Source organism: Trachinotus anak, unplaced genomic scaffold (assembly GCF_046630095.1).
Source record: "Trachinotus anak isolate AG129_WGS33_773 ecotype Australia unplaced genomic scaffold, CSIRO_AGI_Tana_v1 ptg000007l, whole genome shotgun sequence".
NCBI lineage: Eukaryota > Metazoa > Chordata > Actinopteri > Carangiformes > Carangidae > Trachinotus > Trachinotus anak.
The window spans coordinates 2,676,756-2,696,044 of NW_027273858.1; the positions used below are offsets into that span (position 1 = coordinate 2,676,756).

At 40.8% G+C, this 19,289-nt stretch overlaps 1 protein-coding gene across 1 annotated transcript in view; it reads right to left on the reverse strand.

The window, feature by feature from the left end:
- The window catches only part of hectd2 (HECT domain containing 2), a 48,264-nt gene extending 31,245 nt beyond the window's left edge, over positions 1-17,019 (reverse strand). The window contains exons 1-8 of the mRNA XM_071479931.1: positions 16,477-17,019; positions 9,872-10,013; positions 4,432-4,570; positions 4,179-4,281; positions 3,881-3,970; positions 3,270-3,334; positions 2,858-2,903; positions 840-949 (exon numbers count right to left, since the gene is read on the reverse strand). Coding sequence (XP_071336032.1) covers positions 840-949; positions 2,858-2,903; positions 3,270-3,334; positions 3,881-3,970; positions 4,179-4,281; positions 4,432-4,570; positions 9,872-10,013; positions 16,477-16,560 — 779 coding nt within the window. The 5' untranslated portion in view covers positions 16,561-17,019. The remainder of the gene's footprint in view (positions 1-839; positions 950-2,857; positions 2,904-3,269; positions 3,335-3,880; positions 3,971-4,178; positions 4,282-4,431; positions 4,571-9,871; positions 10,014-16,476) is intronic.
- Positions 17,020-19,289: the final 2,270 nt, after the last annotated feature.

A 19,289-nucleotide genomic window follows, 5' to 3' on the forward strand; every position in this document is an offset into this window, starting at 1 on the left:
AACTCGTGACAATTTTCAATACTTGATGCCAAACATAGATATAAATCAGGACTCAAAATGTAATGAGATCTGAAACCCATCTTGGAAATTATGAGACCTTTATTCTCATGAGCTTTGTTTGGAGCAATGAATGGAGTCTGAACCAGAGCAGAGATTCAAAGCTTTAATAATTTTTTATTTCAGACTGGGAAGAACTTACTGTGGTACTGAGGGATATTTATGAAAATGGCCACTTTTATTTCTGCCACATGACTTTTCTTCATCAGATCAAAGGTAGAAAAGAAACGATGACGTTGAAAAACAGGTTGGATGATAAAACAAATGCAGATAACATTCAGAGAAACATCAGAGAGAAACATCAAATCTCAAAGCTGTGTGTGATATTTGTATAGAGAAAGTGAGTCAGAGAATACAGTTTCCAGCCAGAGATGGAAATTCTTCAGATTTACATTCCCGTCTCACAATCAATCACCTGCTGCAGGGATGAGACCGACAGGACCCACCTACACAAGCAGAATTCATTTACACAGCTCTGAATCACAAATGTCTCTCAGACGGCTTTACAATCTGTTCAGCCCACAACAGCCTCTGTCCACAGAGCCAGGTCGGAGGAGGACAGTGCGACGACAATACAAACACAGAGAGAAAGAAATATGCCTTCGTATTAACCCGGCTGTAAAAGAGCCTGATCCACTTACTGACTTCTGTGACAGTTTAAACTTGGGCGCAAACAAACATAAAAGGTTGAGAAATGCAGAAATCAGTGATTAACAGATCTCTCTCTCTCTCACACACACACACACACACACACACACACACACACACACACACACACTTACTTTTTGAGCCAGTGAACCAGGAAGTGGTGGTCGGCCTCGGACAAAGCTGCGATCTGCCTCAGCAGGTGAGCGTAGATCACATAAGTGCTGGTGCTTGAGTATTGGGGGTTCTGCACACACACACACACACACACACACCTAATAAATAATGGGCAAAACCAAGACCAAAGTTCAAATAAGTCAAAATTATTCTCTTAGTGTATATGAAACTTTGAATTTTCCTTTGTGAAAACGTTTGACACAGTTAGAATTTGCATGTAGTTCGACAAAACTGGGACACATGGAGGGTTTGTAATTTTAATAATGAAACCATCCTGGTTGACAAAAGTGTGGAGTCTGACTGAAGGCAGCTGAAGCTGGAGTTTAACAGTTGTTGTTCCTCCACTTCTTCATGACTCACTGACTGAGAACACGAGGTTCCGACCATTAGACTGATGTTTGGTTACAATAAAAATACTAACAAATGACATAATAAGTGAGATAATCCTGAAGAGCCTCATTCAGTCTCGACTGGGTTTAACTCAAAGATGGAGAGAAAGAGAGAGAGAGAGAGAGAGAGAGAGGGAGAGAGAGAGGGAGACAGAGAGTGGGGCTCTAGCAGAGCCTATAAAGGGAGAGTCGTCATCAGACAGGAAACCAACAGTCCTCAACTCCAACATGACCTCACCCAGGCCCAGCCTGTGTGTGTGTGTAGGTGTGTGTGTGTGTGTGTGTGTGTGTGTGTGTGTGTGTGTGTGTGTGTGTGTGTGTGTGTTCTCCTGAGAGCTGGAAGACAAGGCGAGTCCTCAAAGTCAAATGGGACAAAATCAGGCATTTGTGTGTGTGTGTGTGTGTGTGTGTGTGTGTGTGTGTGTGTGTGCTGATGGAGCATGGAACCACAGTGGAACTACTGTAGATTCCTGTCTTCATTTGATTCTAATTCTCAAAACCATATATGGGAATCAGACGGGAGAGAAAGAGGGAACAGAAAGAGAGAGCGAAACAGATAGAGAGAGAGAGAGAGAGAACAGAGAGAGAGAGAGAGAAAGAAACAGAGAGAGAGAGAGAGAGAGAGAGACAGAGAGAGAGACAGAGAGAGAGAAGGAGACAGAAAGAGAGAGAGAGGGAGATCAAAAAATAGGATCAAACAGGATCAAAGAGAGATCAAGGATAAAACCCTCAAACAGAACCAGACAGAAATCAAGGGCAAAATGAGAAAAAGACAGAGAAGAGAGGGACGAGGGAAAGATTAATGATGATAAAAGAAAAAGAGAGAAGAAAGGAAAGATAGAATAAAAACGGTTGTTATTCAGTCAAAATTCTCTTATTACTGTATAATCAGTGAACATTGTCTAAAACCTGACCTGCAGGATCAGGATCAGGATCAGGAGCTCTATAAATCCTGATCCTTGTGTGATCCTGTGTTTACTGTAACTCAACTGACACAATTAATGAACCACACAGCAGCAAATAAACTGCTGCCACAGTGACTATGGGACACTACAGAAAACTCCGAAGGACACCACAGAAAATACTGTAAGACACAGTAGAAAACACTATAGGAGACTACATGAGATCCTATAGGGCAATATAGGACTTCAGAGTTACAGTATGGCACATTAAAGGACCCTATAGGATATACTGTTAGGACATTATATGAAACAGTATGTACAGGACATAAAAATATAGTGTCAAAATAATAAGAAATAGTCATAAATAAAAGAAAATGTGTGAATCAGGTTGTGTTCCTATAATGACTTGTTTCTGTTTGCTAACTGTCTTGTCTAAGAGGTGACCTGAAACATATATGGTTCAACAGTTTAACTACCTTTCTAAATGAATGCACAGTGTCTATTAACCACTGACTGCAAACACAATAATTTCCACACAATCACAATATTAACAAGTGTCCGTAAACCAGCAGAAATAATGGGCACCCCCACTGCACCCTGTCTCCTGGCAGTGTATGTATGCCTGCACCTTGTCCATTATTCTCACACAACAGGACACACTGAACTGTCTTTATTCTCCAGTCTCACCTGAACCAGAATGAAATAGGCTCTCAGGTCATCCTTTGTCCGAGGCCTGAAAACAGAAAAACAACAAAAACCGAACCCTGTCATTCAAATCAGACATTCACAAAACACACAGCTGAGGAAAAGCTAGCTCTGTCTTTGTGCTAAGCTCGGCTTAAAAGACCAAGGAGATACAGACAGAGAGGAGACAGCCATAAGACTCTGAAGTATCACTTAAAACTGTTCTGCTGCCTCAACCTGCTTAGCAACCGTATCCATGTTGCTAATGTTTTTCTCTCAATCAGATGATCTGATGAGAGTTTGCTTTGTTTGGAAGTAACACTGATGCTAAAAGGGACATGCAAAAAAGAGTAAAAAAGCAAAAGTAGAACACCAAATGTAAAGAAAAGCAGACGTGTAACAGAGGTTTTCTCACCCTTTCCACTCCCTCAGCAGGCTGTTGATGATCCCTTTCAACACTGACTTCTGGATGTCCTGAGGCTAAACACACACATTTACAATGTCCACAACAGAATGAATTAGATGGTTGAATCACCAATCCTGAACGTCAGAGATCCACAAGGAGAAATAAAAACATTGGCCACCATATTTATCTAATCTTTACGAAACCACAAAGGTCACTAAAGAGCACAGAAGTGTTTATAAGTACGACCTGAAACGTTTTAAGTCTGGAAAGATCTTAAAAATCACTTAACTGAACTGATGAAACCAGAAAAAATATATTATTAAAAATGTTTTTTGGATGTCATTACTTTTATAGATGGTATGTAAACCTACATAGATGCTACAAACTCAGCTACAGACTTAAAGTCATGATAAAATACATTATTATTTGTTACTTGGTGCTGCTGGTTCAAATCTCCGACCTGGAAAGTGCCATTAAAGCATCAAACAAGGTGAGATTTCCAAATGGTCGACAAATTAGGAAGCAATTTGATGGTGAGAAATGAGCCCCTTTCTGTATGTGAGTGGTGTGACTGTGTTTGTATTTGAGCTCTTGTTGTGTGAAGGTGAACATGTGCTTACTGTGCTGAGCAGCGCGTCGTAAACAGCGTTGACAAACTTGGCGTTGACTCCCGAGTCGTCTATGGTGTTAAACGATCCGTTCGCCTCCCGCTGGGAAAAAGAGGGAGCAGCGAGGGAGGAAAACGAGGAAAGAAAGGGAAGGAGAGAGCATGAGAAAAAAAGGAGGAAAAAATGCTTTCCCATCGTTAAACAGTTATGGCATCTGGTGAAATTTTAACAGCACCTACAACAGTTTTCTCACAACAGGAATTCTGCTGAGAGACAGACCGTCGACTGTATGTCTGTTTGTGTCTCCTACCTTGAAGGCAGCATTGATTTCTATGAAGGAGTCGAAGGTGGTCAGGTAAAACTCTCGGACCTCCCTCCAGTCGCCTGATTGGACGGCACGCTCCATGTCCTCCCTGGCAACACAAACACACAGACTTGGCTCACAATATCCTGATTTTTTTTGGAGCAGTTTTTCTGTGGGTTTGGTTGTCTGGATTTTTTAGCTGACAGACTGATAGCAGTTTCAATGTTTTTGGGTCCCAGTTCAGGGACTGGAGACTCACTGAAACTCCTTGGTGGTCTTGGTACGCAGGGGGATTATGGGGTCAGAGGGGAACGGAGCTTTGACCTCTGGAGGCAGAGTGTCAATGGAGAGGCGCTGCTTCTGACGAACATCACTGCAGATCGGCGGCAGCTCTCTCCCTGGAAGAGAAAGACAGTAAACCACTCATTAACCGAGTCTCTTATTGTGCTGGGAGGCAATATTCATTTAAACTCTGGTGACTTGAGTGAGAGCTGCTAAAGCTCAACAATAAAAATCCTTAACAATTAGTTCTTAACACACTTAATGTGATCATCTGTACAGACATAAAATATGAAAAAGTTCTTTTAATAAATGCTCAAAATAAATTAGAACCATCTGAGTTATAGCAGCTCTCAGATAGAGAATGATTATTTGGAGTTCAGATGAAAATATCAGCAGGATTCAGATGTTAATCAGAATGATAATCATAAACAAGAAGCCTGTTAGTTAAATGTTCATAATCTATTTGGTTTTAAGTCCATAACCAGGTCATAACCAACACTTAATGTAGTCAAACCACATCTGGAAAAGTTTTTCATTTGGACCCTAATTTTGAAAAATATCTTTTTCATTCATTTTGTACAATTGAAAAATTATATATTTAAAGATCAGACAAGACCCAAAACTTCTGTTTCCAACCCTGATCCTGAAGCAGCATAAAGTAGCTATCAGAGCTTTCTGAGGTGCATCAGCTCTCACACAGGGAATAGATAGTTTAGATGAGAATATCAGCATGATGAAAATGTTAATAAAAGTCGTGATAATAATTATTAAGTCTGACTGTTTTTTTAAACTTTCTGAATGTTATTCCAGTCTGCAGTCTGTGTATTTTGTGATTTTGCCAGTGACAACGTTTCACACTCCCTAAATTTATGTAGGATGAAAAACGTTTCATAAATTAATCAAACATCATCAATGATGACTGCCAATCACAAATCTATAGTTCATAAAAAGAACTTTAAATGATAGATTGACCAAAAAAGGAGACTAGGACACTGAAATTAAATCTAAGATGAAAACTGTTTTACTGTTTATCTGTAAACAAAGAGAAACGAGGACAAACAGCAAGAGAGACAGATTGAGGTGATGTCACTGATGATGTTACCTCTACACCCACACACACACACACACACACACACAAACCCACAATAGCTATTAACCCCAATCAGTGTGTAATCACAGAGGCCAGGCTGCACGATGTGACCACAATTCCGCACAACGCAGACACACACATTCACATGTTCACCCATCCTCCCACACTTTTGACCATCTATTCATTCCGTTTATAATTAGCCTACTATTGTTCTCTGTCTCCACAGTAACAATAGCCACCAGCAGGCCTGTCCAGGTGCATTGTGGGTGCTCGTTCTGTAGGCGTGGGCAGATCGTTTGAGCAGAAGCGACACAGACGGATAAATGACACTGTGATCGGGTTTTATCTCACAGGATCCAAATGTTACGCCTTCTTTCAACAGCAGAGCAGTAATGTTCATCCTGAGGGCTGCACTAGAGAAAAGGCCAAGGGGTCATTAAAATTAAAAGAGTTCTGTTTTGTATTAATAAGAATATTGCACATGGACATTTCCACAGACAAAAGGGGAAGAAAAGAACAACTGATCAAAGCAGGAACGATGTGAAGACAACACTCTGAACCCTCATCCATCCACCTTTCCACCCTTGCCCTCCCTGCTCCTCATTCACCGCTTCCTAATTGCCCCTGCTTCATCAGCTTATGTGTCACCCAATTTAGTCCTGACAGCAACAAGCCCCGGTCGTCATGACACCCTTTAATCTGAAGAGTCATCTTCAAGACCTCTGAGGACATCCCCCCTCTCCTCTTCTTCCTTTCATCAAAGTTTACTTCAGCAGAGCCTTTGAAGTCTTTTGACAAGGTTCAAGTGGACAGCCCTGTCGTCCCTGTCATGTAGTGCTGTCCATTAATTCATGTAATTGTTCATGTAACTGCTGAGGTTTAATGAATGGGACAGTCCACAAACATCAGACTGAGGATGAGCTGTTAACCTTGTACGGTCATATGGCAGGAGAGGAAACAAAAATGCAACATGTTCATTATAAGAAATCCTTTTGATCAGGGAGCAATTCACACGTAAAGCCAAACACCAAAATATTGGTCCTTACAATATTTCATTTGTGTTACTTATTACATTAGAAAAGCCTCTCTCACACACTTGCAAATGACTGTTGACAGAGTCACAATCTGCAAAATGTAAAGGATGATCCAGACAGTTGGTCGATGTGGAAACAAAGCCCTGCAACATGTGTTTTGAGAGTTTTATCTCATTCACACCTGCCATTAAAATGCAACAGTATCTCTACCTCTTTCTATCACTGAGTTACAGCTGTCCATGGCATTGCTTCCCTCGAACAGGTCCACCAGCCTCGTCTGACTAGTTGACATATTTTAGTTTTATTCTGACATAACATTAAAGTACTTAGGATGTTGTTGAGTATTTCTTGCAGATACATCAGTGTACAAAGTATAAATTTGCCTTTTTATGGATGCATTATGAATTCATTGATTTAGTTAATATAGTGATTTTTGACACAGCCTGTATTCAGAAACTGAGCCTTAAAACAAGCCATCAGGACTTTTGTAACTTTGTGATGTCACAACAAAGCAGTCACTGCTCTCAGCCACTCAGCCAATCACCATTCAACCCTGCAGAATTTGGTTTTTCTAAGTGTTCACATGAAATCTGCTACATTTTTATCAATCACTCAGAAAACAGTTAGAGGCTCAGAGCCTCTCTTCTGATTGGTCCACTAGGGAGAAGCCTGAGAGAAATGTAAAACTACACTGAGATGGCTTTAGGCACTTAAAACCACAAATATATCTTCTTATTGATAATAAAACTTAAAGAATAAAACATGAGAAAAGTGTAAAATATGGGACCTTGAATGATTTTCTTGGAGCAGTGAGGAAGTTGCTGTTTTAAGGAGAAACAAACCTTATCTTTTGAGGAACAAGAGAGTCACCGTATGATATTTATGCAACTAATTGTGCCATTTTCTTCACTGTATCCTGTCACTACTTCCTGCTGCTTTCCAGTTTTGACTCTTGTTCCATAACAAGCTGCACCATCACACCAGTGTTTCTACAAGCAGTGTCAGTGTTTTCTGAAACGAAACTGTGATGTGAGATTTCTGCTTGCGTCAGGTTTGTCGCACAAAACCATTTTTGACAATATTAAAAGGAAATAAAAACCTCCTGTAATACTTCACAGGTGAAATAGCAAATTGTGGTGATTATCCTGCAAGCTGAACGACTGTAACGGGCCTGAGGAATGCTGCACTATCTTGTGTGTGTCTGTGTGTGTGTGTGTGTGTGTGTGTGTGTGTTGAGTGTTTTCGCTTTCATATGGTTTTCATTTGGGCCGGAGGTTTGCATAATTATTCTGGCATCAGTAGCTGTGGTGACAAAGCGGGCTGGTGAGTGCTCCGCTGGGTTTGCGTTCTCACGGCAGTCAGAAATAACCTCGCCTTTAACAGGGAGCAGCGCTCCCTTTAATGTCACAACACACTCGCGACAAATAAACAATATCACCACCACCAAGAGCCTTACTTATTCATCATCTTGATTTGTCTTTTTTTTTTTTTCCATCCCTTTTCGTTCTGAGACAAGTTTCATAACTGATGATCCTGGTTTCACTCAATTTCTTTTGCTAATGATTCAGTGAAACTAAATTCAATAATCTCTAGTTATTTCCTCCTTGAACCATACTGAACAGGGAGAATTTTCAAACACCTTTCAACACAGAATCTGAAATTATTGATTTGGTCTCTTAAATCTATTTAAACCATTAAGGTGAAAAGGTAGAAAATAAAAAATCACCCCTGCAAACCCTCTAATTAGAATTTTTTTCTGCACACAGCAAGAAATTTCTTAAAATGCAGAGTCATCAGCTGGAAAACATGAACTGCTTTTCCTTTTTTTTTCTCTGAAAACCTTCCATTTTGGAGACAAGTTTGCTGCTCCAACGTCGTTGCTAGCAGCTCAACATAAACAGAGTCTGAACACATACATCAAGCGTACTGTAAACAGAGGAAGTAACACATCATTACATCCCAGACGAGATGGAGACCATGGTTTCTCTGAGAGAACAAAGGCAGTCAGACAATGAACACACCACACTGAAATTAAAACTATAGTTTTGGGACTGCAGCTAAAATTAGCTTTGAAATTAACTCATATGGAAGCAAATAAAAAACTATATAAGGATCTGGAGGCTCATTGCACAACTTAATTTCATATACTACGGTATGAATTAAAGGTCCCATATTGTATAAATGTAGATGTCCATGTGTTTTTTGATTATATATTAATACTGTGACAGTATCAAAGCCTCAGTCCACAGAGAAATGCACACAGCCTGTATTGAGACACTGAGCCTTAAAACAAGTCATTAGGACTTCTGGAACTTTGTGATGTCACAACAAAGCAGCCACCGCTCTCAGCCATGCCCCAAGCCCCGCCCACCTGGACCCACTTCAGGATTAGGTTTCTCTGAGTGTTTACCTGAAATCTGCTATATTTTTTATTGGATCACTAGGAAAACAGTCAGCTGACCTGCTGTTACTAGAGCTCCAGGGAGAAGCCTGAGAGAGGAGATGTGAAACTACACTGAGATGGTTTTAGGCACTTAAAACCACAAATATATCTTCTTATTGAAAAAAAAAAAAACCACAAGAAAAGTATCTATATTTAAAGTATGTAGTAGTATAAAATATGGGACCTTTAAATTCATTTAAAGGATGTGACATGTTATATTGCTAACAGTGTGTCTGTGCTTCCTCCCAACACAGAGGTTGTGTGATGGCCGTGAGTTTTCAATCATCAGTCAGAGAAGAAGAATCTGTGCACCTGAACAACCACAAGACAAAAGCCGAGGAAAGAAAAGAAATGCCGACTCAGTGAAAATGATTAAAACCTGATGTGATTTTCTTGTTTTTTTTTGTAACCATTTGATGCCACATTCTTTCCTAAATCTGGTTTTGGGAAAAATAAAATATTGATTTTCTTTTTGAAGGCAGAACATCCGCTTGTTTCTGTTCCATTCACTGCCATGCTATTCTGTGTACACAATATCTCATGGAGTCCTGAAAGAAGTCTGCACAAGATAATAACATAACATCCTAAAATCTCATTTCCTTCAAACAAGCATGAAATTCCAGCAAAGCTTGATGATTTTATTTGTTTTTCAGGAGTCAATTTCATCTTAACTCGTGTTATTTTCCTGATAATGTTGCAGCAGTGTGTTCCTGGAACCATCAGCAGAGGAGGTAAAGAAGTTTAGAGTAAATGAGGTTTACAAATGACATTTCAAAATCCTCTCAAGGACTTTGGCATTATTATTTTTTTTTTCCCTTTTTCAAACCCAAAACACTGGACATGAACTTACCATGTCTGAGCCCCAGGGTGCCGCTCAGGGTGCCCGTCATGCCGCCAGCCAAGCCCCGCCCCCCCGTGTCCCTCCTCTGGCTTAGTGTGGAGATGAAGGTGCCTAGAGATGGGAACGGCTGTTTGGCTCCTCGCCCCAAACCCTGGCACAGGAAGATGACATCATCACCATGAGGAAACAGAGAAGAAGAATTTCTGCTGATGTGTTTTGTGTGACAAATACTCAAATGAAAATGATGGTGACTAAGCAGGTGACTACTGTGGAAAGTGAAGCTAAATCAGCAAAACGTACAACTGACAAAACAAAAGTTTTAATGAATCTGTACGGGACCCTTTCATAGACATGAGGTTCTTTACAATTTGATTTTTGGGGCAGAATATTTTCCAGTTAAACAACACAGCAGATGACAGTAACAAATAAAAAGAAATGCATGTGAACAGTAAATTAAATAATAACAACTACAAAAATAAATAAAATAAATACATTAAATCTGAATCAAGAAAAGTGAAATCAAATCAAATGTGTAAAAATGCAGCTTCTGAGATGTAATTTTAAAATTAACAATTCACTGCACTGCAATTCATTTTTACTTTTTTTTTTTTTTTTTTTTACATATTCACCAATAAGCAAATTTAGTATAATATGATAATTAAATCATATCTGTAACATTGATAAATGAAAGAAAAACTACTTTTAAATGTGAAGCTCAAATACAATTTACAACAAATGCTAATATGTGAATCTATTCTTTTTTAATTTTTTCCTGAAAATATTTTAAAATAAACACAGAGCAGCTCGAGTAGCGACCATTTACCCGTGACCGACAAAGTTAGCGAATTGACCCTTTGCATTCTCAGATGCTGAGGTTAGTCAGCGGACTGGGAACTTGTTAAATCAGCCCAGGGCTTACAGCTGCATGAACAGACAGTGACACTATAGCCATAACTGAGCTGAGCTAACATAACATTTACTAAATGTTGTCTGTGATTAATCACCGTCTGGTCCGTCTGCACACTGCAGAGGAGCCACAAGTGCAAGCAGAGGGAGATGTGAAGGGGAGAGGAAGGAGGAATTCAGAGGAGGAAGGAGGAAAAAAAAACGGAAATTACAGGAGAAAGAGAAGAAGGGAAGGTGAGGCAAAAAAAGAGGATATGAGGGTAAAAAAAAGGGATGGGATTAGGAGGGAAAATGAAAGAAAGGAGGAATGAGAGGTTTGAGGAGAAAGTGAAAATGAGATCAGGAAAGGAGGGATAAGAGAGGGAAAGGAAAGGAAATTGATGCAGATGAGATAAGGGAGAGATGGAGATGAATTAAATGTGAAATTAATTAAATAAAAAATATGGAGGGCAGAAGGAGAGGGAGGATGTGAGAAAGATGACAGGAAGTGGGGGAAGACAAAAGAAAATAAAGAATGGATGGAGAGAAGAGAGGGAGAGGAGAGTAAAGGAGGAGGAGGAGAAGTGGAAGAGGAGAGAGATCAACAGATGCACAGCAGCCGCCCCTGACAGCAGCAAACACACACACACACACACACACACACACACACACACACACACACACACACACACCAGCGATGAGTTCAGGGGCTGCAGAACAGAAGGAGCTGTTCAAAACGAATCAGTTTCCAAAGAATAAGACCCAGAGGAAAAATCTGAAACAAAAAAATCTTGTTCTTGGCATAAACCCACACACACACACACACACACACACACACACACACACACACACACACACACACACACACACACACACACACACTCCTACTGTTTCCATCTTTTGTCTCTTGTGCAAAGCAAAAGACAGAAAAACAAAGGGCAGTTTGTCTTAGAGGAAGTGTCCTGAGTCAGTTATTGACAGGTCACGTTTTCAGACGCAACATGAACATAAACACACACACACACACACACACATTCATATAGTGTCTTTGAACAGAAGCTCCACCTGCATTAATGAGATACAACAGGTTCCTCATTCAGATCGGATGAAACTCATTTTGATAGGCCTGACTGATCTGAACACAAACGGAGCGGATGCATGCATACAAACACAGGTGTTAGAAACCAGGTCAGCTCACCTCATTCAAAGGAACAACACACCTGAACTCATCTCAGAATAGCAACACATTTACATCACAACTTCGTCTGGATGCCACAACTGAAAATAATGACAAGATCATAAACAAAGAGGTGCAATGATTTCAACAACCTGCATTTACAAGAGGATTCATATTACTTCAACTGATTTTTAAAAAAAATGTAATGCCTCTTTATCAGGGGGCTGAAAACAACTGCCGTGTGTTTGTTCAGGTTGGAGGCCTGGTTCAATGTTCCCTCAGGAAGTCTTTTCATCATCAAGTTAATTATATCCAACACTATATCTGAACCAATACCTGTATTTTTGTTTTTACACCAATACCATCACTGACAGCTGATAGTTTTATGAAATTAATTTTCTTTAACAACAATTGCAATAACATTTGCAACCAGTACATGCCGTACAGTATACGGGGCGGAACATTTCCAGTTCAACTCAACCATCCCTCACACAACAGCATCAGGAAGGTATCTGACTGTGTCTGCAGCAGGACGACGAGCCATAAAGAGCTATCAGTAGAGACAAGAAGAACCTGGCCCCCACAGAGCCCTGGTCTCAGTCAGTCTGGGATCTCACGAGGAGACAGCAGAACTGTGGCAGGTTCTCCAAGATGCTGGAACCTACCTTAAAGAGCCTCACAGAGCCGCTAACACGGCCGCAGACTCGTCCTCTTATTCATCTGAGGCCGGTTTTCCTGCACCAGTTACACTCCTTTCTCAGCGAAGCCACAGCGGCAAACACCTCTCTCTCTCCCCTCACTCTTTCATTACCAACGTCACAGCCCCGCCCACACCACCTGACAGGTGATCTCCGGGGGAAACGTGGAGCACCGACACCACGGCGACAATCACCGGGCAACAAAAGGGAGAATACACCTAAATCAGTGAGAATCTGGTTGTCAATGAGGGTCATTTGACCAATATTTCTCTGTGGTTTAGCTTGATGAAGAGAACAGTAACTACACCCACGGTTCACATCTGACAACAATTCACAGTTTGAGCAGCAGCTTTGATCTCAGCGAGTCCTGTGATGTCAGTTCTGTCCAACTCTGCTCAGTCATTACGTCTGAGAGGAAATGCTGTCATCCAGGGAGAAAACCACACCAAGAAGAGCTCGACATCAGACTTTCTCTTTCTCTCTCTCTCTCTCTCTCTCTCTCTCTCACTCACACACACACCAAACCTCCGTCTCAGATGTTATCAGACTCTGATCAGATCCTGCAGATTATTGCGAGACTGTGAGTGTTTGTATCAGCCGTGACAGAATAAGAATAATTTGGTGTTAAGTGTTTCTTCGCTCTCTGTTCTAACGTGACAAACATTTCTTGGTGCTGTCGATGAATCATCAGACAGATCTGCAGCTGATGACAAGGGACCATGACTGAGACCAGAAATCTGCTGTTTATTTAAAATGAATACAACTGAAATCAAACTGAATTGAAGTATTTGTGTTAAACCCACAGTCATTACCCCTCATCAAGTCCGGCTCAGTGTCTGCACATTCGGTTGGGTTCTGGCACCGGGGGACCAGATGTGAGCTGAGTCTCCATATTTGACTTGGGTTTGGGTCGGCAGATTGATTTCGGCTGACAAACCAGCTCCAGATAGCAGAGCTGGGTCCAGCTCTGGGCCAGAGATAGACTCCCCCTCCCAATGGGACCCCCTAACCCCTAAGAACCCAAAGAAAATAAATATTAAAAATATTTCATTTATGTTTTTTATCTTATTTATGTGCCCTCGTTTCATTTCAGCCCTATGTGAACGTCTCTGCTGTGTTTTGCTGTCATTCACGTTGGCATTTCTCTCCTCTCCTCAGCTGTCTCCTTTAGCCCCTCCCTACATACACGGAGCAGTTCAGAGGAGAAACAGGTTGACAATTTACTACATTACCTAAGTTAATAAAAGCTACGCAATAAAAAAGTTTCCAATGAGAATGAACCTCTCTAAAACCAAAGATCTACAGACGTCGACCGCAAACATCAAATCTCAGCGTTACCACCTGCTCTGTCAAAACAGTGAACAGAGGGGAAACACTGTCACTCACTGAGTTGGTTGAAGAGATTTGAGCTGATTTTGATCCATCATTCAATCATTTATAACAAGTCAGAAATGACAGAATCAGGCTGAAAACTAAAGGTCAAAACGAGACTGATATTTCATACTTAAATACATTTTGCCACTCAAAGAGATTTGTTCACTTCTGCTGATTATCCGCTGGCTGAAATCTCAAATTTCATAATTTATTTCGAAGTGATGTTGAATTACCTGGATAAATGAGATAATCCTGCACCAACAGGAGAGAATCATTGATTCAACCTGAGCGCTGAGTGTTTGAAGGCTGAAGACTGATGGATGCACAGCAGGTTCCTACAGACAAGTGACTACTAGTAGAAGAAAAAACGGAATAAATGCCCCGTGAACTGGGCAAAGCTGTGATCATCCAGGTGCACTGCAGGTGTGTGGAGCCTAGAACCAACAACTGAGCACATACTGAAGCAAAGACGTGTTTAACAGCTCTCTCCACCACCATCATAAAACCAACTGAGATAATATTTTTCAGACTTCTTCCTAGAGAATCTCTGAAAAAGAGCATCGATGCTGTTCTGGAGGACAACACCTCCCAGAGACACCTGTTGCATCTGTATTAGTTTCCTATTTCATCGGTCAAAGGACACTTGCAACACACAACTAATTTAAGATAATGACTTTGTTTTTAAATTAACTGGTTAATGGTTTAGTCTATAAAATGTCAGGAAATAGTGCAAAATGCTCATCGCATCATCCCACAGCAAAAAGTGATGAAACTCAAAGTAGCTTGTTTTGTCCGACCAGCAGATGAAAACTCAAAGATGTTGAATTCACAGTGACATAAAGCAGAAACAAGCAAATCTGGACACGTTTGCATTTTTGCTTCATAATTAACTTGATTTCATAAATTATTTTCTGTTGAGCTAATAAATTTTGTATCTAATCCTATAATCTCTTGAGAAAATTTTGTCAAGATAATTGCTTTCATGAGATTTTTTTGAAATCCTGAGTCAGCAGCTCTGGTTAAATTTCTGTCCAGGTATAGAAAACAAACATCCTTCTTCAGTGCGCACCAGCTGTCTTCAATTCCTCTACTTTTTTCTTTTGTTCTTCAGTACAGTGACAGCCCGCGGACTCTGAAACCTTTTCTATCCAACCGTTGAGCCTGAATTTCCTCAGATCTCCCTGAGCTCGAGGGGTTCGGAGACTTCTGAGGAGGACTCAGAGAATCCGAGGTCCCAGAGAAACCAGCTGCAGGGAGAGAACGCATGCAGCCACTTTATGGCATTTCCAGACACATCCAGAGTCGGCCTGAGCAATGACAGACTGTTTATTGGTTAAAACCATCTGATCCGCACATTCCTGCTCCCTGACACAATGGAGATGACATCAACCAACCAGCCTACAACCCGAGAAAGTCTGCTGTGAAGTGACACCGATAAAACCAAACAAAAACATACCAACAGAGACTCCGACAGCCCAACACTCAGCTCCCTGCTCTGCATTTAACTACACGACGATTACATCATCGGACACTGCTGGAGAGCTGATGTCAGGAGTCTTTATGTAATAATCCAGGGGCATCACTTTTTCCAAACAACAAGAAAACAACACTTTTTTTGTTTGCTGTTAGCTTACGTGATAGGTTTGATCATATGTTTTCCAGTTGTATTTCATATTTTAAACTGTTGTTAAAGTCTGTGTGTGTTCACCTGACTGCAGGACGAAGTTCAAACTGAAAGTTAAAAGATAATCTGCAGAATCTGTTGAATCTGTTATTGTGCAGTGATGTGGGATCAAGAGGCATTTTGACATCAGACTTTGCATTAAGATGAGATGCACATGCAGCTGGTCATGTGGTCCTGCACTGTGTATGTGCAGTGTTGCATTATATCATGTTTTCTATACTTTATGTTTAAATTACGTATGAGTGTGAATTTTTAAAATAAATTCAGTCAAATAAAATGAAGAGTTTCGATGCAGTAGTAAAACACGGACTCTAACATTATGCCCACTGGTGTCACATAATGTTAATCAATATTAAATAATGACTATATTGCTTTTGTTCTTAAAAAGCTATTCATGTTTTCTAAAATCAATATTTAAAAAATTATATGTGGTTAATAAAAAAAAATTTTCTATTTTTTAAAAAGGGTCTATATAATGTTGCCTGTAGCTTCACACGTCATTTCTGCAGTTTATCAAATTTATTTTGCTTGTTTGTTTTCCTTTGCATGAATATTGTTACCATTTATTAAGTCAAGTCACTATATCGTTTTATTTCCCAGTATCTAGACTGAAATTGCTGTTGTATGATTTAAAGTAGGAAATGGTGCAGTTTAATCATTTTGAAAAAGAAAAAAAAATAACTTGCTTATTGAATGATGCTTTATAAACACACACACACACACACACAAAATATTTCTGCACAACAGAGAGAGAAACTGTTGGAGGGTAAATAAAGAGAAAGGACAGTTTTCTTACAGCTGGAGGGGAGCTGTTGTAAATTGGTGGAAGCTTCTCTCTTTCCCTCTCAACTCCTGACAGCGCAGAATGTTCTCCATCCATCCTCTCGGCGTGGAAGAGAGTGTGGAAAAAGTTGTTTTTTTCCCCCTGGAAAGACTCAGTCCTGTACAGCCGCTGTGTTTCTGCTCCTCACAGGGCTGCACATGTTTTTTCACCACAGCCAGCTCTGACCCCGAGTTGCCCGTCTGTCTCAGCTCAGTCTGCTCCGATATTTCTCATAAATCAGGGAGATTCACATCCTAGAAGTAACGGAGCGAAATCTACCTTCGTCGGACAGGTGGGTTCTCCGTTACGCGCACAGCCTGACGCGTCAACGTCTCCAAAAGCTGCGCGTAAAGTCTCCGGCGGACACCGCAAAGAGCAAGTCGAGATGTGTTCGTTTTAAAGAGTTTTTAAAACACGTTGAGGGGAAGTTTCTACCCGCTTCTTCTTCTCCTCTCTCCGTCCCTCTCTGCGTCGTCTGTCGGGGAGGCAGCACAGCTGCGGGCCGGCGCCATGTTTGGAGGAGGAGGAGGAGGCGCAGCCTGGAGAGCAGAGGCGGGGTACGGCAGCGTCACACACACACACACACACACACAAAACACACACTAACACACACACTGAGAGAGAGAGAATACCGACAAACGGGAGTTTTGGATTCATAATAAAAGGGCGAAGAAAGCAAGCAAGCAAGAAAAATATTAAAACGCAACTGCACAGAAACAAACAAAAATGAGGAGTCCCATTAAAATAAGTGTAAGATTAACACTTATTAAATAAAAGGAAGAACATTTCCACCGAGAAAAGAAGTTAAATGATGCAGTAACAAAAAATTAATGAAATACAAAATTATGCTGTAATTAATAGAAAAAATCTGATTTACTTAAATGTATGAGACAGTAGATAAGCAAGAGTTTTATTTATCATATTTTTGACTGTGTCAGAATTAGAGAAATTTAAATTTACTTGTTACTGATGTAAGAGTAAAAACGTGTCAGAGTTCTGACCTGATAAAGAGATTTAAGATCTCTTGAAAAGAGACTTTCAGGACAAGAGGCAGCAATGACAGAGCAGCTGTCTAAACTGCTGAAGTTCAGTTTTCTTTGCAAATGTAAAAAAAATCTTTAAGGAACATTAAAACTTAAACTTCTGTTACTCATCCCCTTTTAGTCTCTGATAATAATTTTGGTGAATTCATTTGTGATTGTATGAATTTAAACTTTTTACTGTGTATGTGCTTTTGTTTTGACAGTTCTAACAGGAAGTGATGTGCTATGGCTGCCTCTGTCTTGACCGTGCTCCTGCAGACTCTGCGTCACCGCTACAATTTAACTTCTGTCCATAATTAGTGAGAAACAGGATCCGGGCTGGAGGCCAACTCTCACTGAACATAAAGAACATAAAGAAGAAGAAGAAGAGAAGGGCTGCTGAGGGCGCAGATCTCCCTCTCTCTCAGTGTGTGTGTGTGTGTGTGTGTGTGGTTTCTCGGTAAGGCTGAGATCATCTGCACTCTCCCTTTGGTTGCCTAAAAACAGCCTCAGTGTTTCTGCAGGTCCTGGAAAAGCCTTGAAGACAGTTTTAGATCTTATATTCTTGTAATGACAACTCAGCCCCGATTCATTTTGAGACCAGTGCAGAGTTCTGCTCTGCCTGGTTGGAGACGAGGAGAAAAACCTCAGCAGAATTAATAAGAATGACTATTAGTTGACTTTGTCACAGCAGGCCTTAGAAATAAAATAATACAAATAAAACACTTTACATTTTTCTTGTTGATCTCCATCAGAAGATATATTTGTGGGTTTAAGAACCAAAAACCATCTCAGTGTAGTTTTACATCTCCTCTCTCAGGCTCCTCTGGAGGATCTGAGTCTCTCTCTAGAGCTGCTTTAAAATCAAAGAAGTCATGGAAATCTCACTTCATACAACGTGGGACCTTTACATTTTCTGACAAAACAATTGCTGCTGCAAAGAGCAAAAACTTTCATTTATTCTAATTAGATTTTTTTTGATCATCCACTTTTCTAAAAGTGGTTCAGTCCTGCCGTCGGGTTGTGTGTGTGTCAGGAGCTCAGCCTCTGCGTGGACTCTGTCCTGAACTTTTATGGCTCCTGAGCCTCCCTCGCTCGCTCGCTCGCCCCAGCCTCTCTGCCATAGTGTGCACCTGATATGGAAACGTGAAAACCTGCTGGGAGTTTTGACACATGAGTTAGTGAACAGCACCACCCTGGAGGGATCCTTCACAGCAGAGCTCTGAACTCTGAGAATCAGGTCAGATTTTGGTTGTGTTGTGTTGATTGTATTGTTTAGTGCACCCATGAGTTTGCCTCAGTCCAAGTCCTCCTGTCAGGCTGTGACAAGAGCCGGGATTCAAACTGGCTGTTCATCGTTTACGTCTGGACGATCAAGGCAGCAGACTGAGGCACCAGGCACTATTGCATTATGGGAGTGTTACGTAAGAGCAGATGGGCTGTGGGTGACTCATGGATTTATGGGCTGTGGGCTTCTTTTACAAACACATCCAGGACACGGCACAAGAGCTGAGGAGCGAACGCATGAGCCAGGAGGTGAATAAATAAAGGGCTGAATGAATCAATGAACGAGTGACCGAGAGGCCAACCGAAGGATTGTTTATTTGATTTCTGGCACCGATGCGTAGGTGTAAACCATCTGAAAACATCCCAGCAGCCGTTGAGAGAGCGGAAGGCTTCTGTTATCAACCTACAACTGACGCCTTCCGAAGATGAAGGAACTTCTCCCCAAATAAAACCATCTACAAAATATTTACTTTAGTT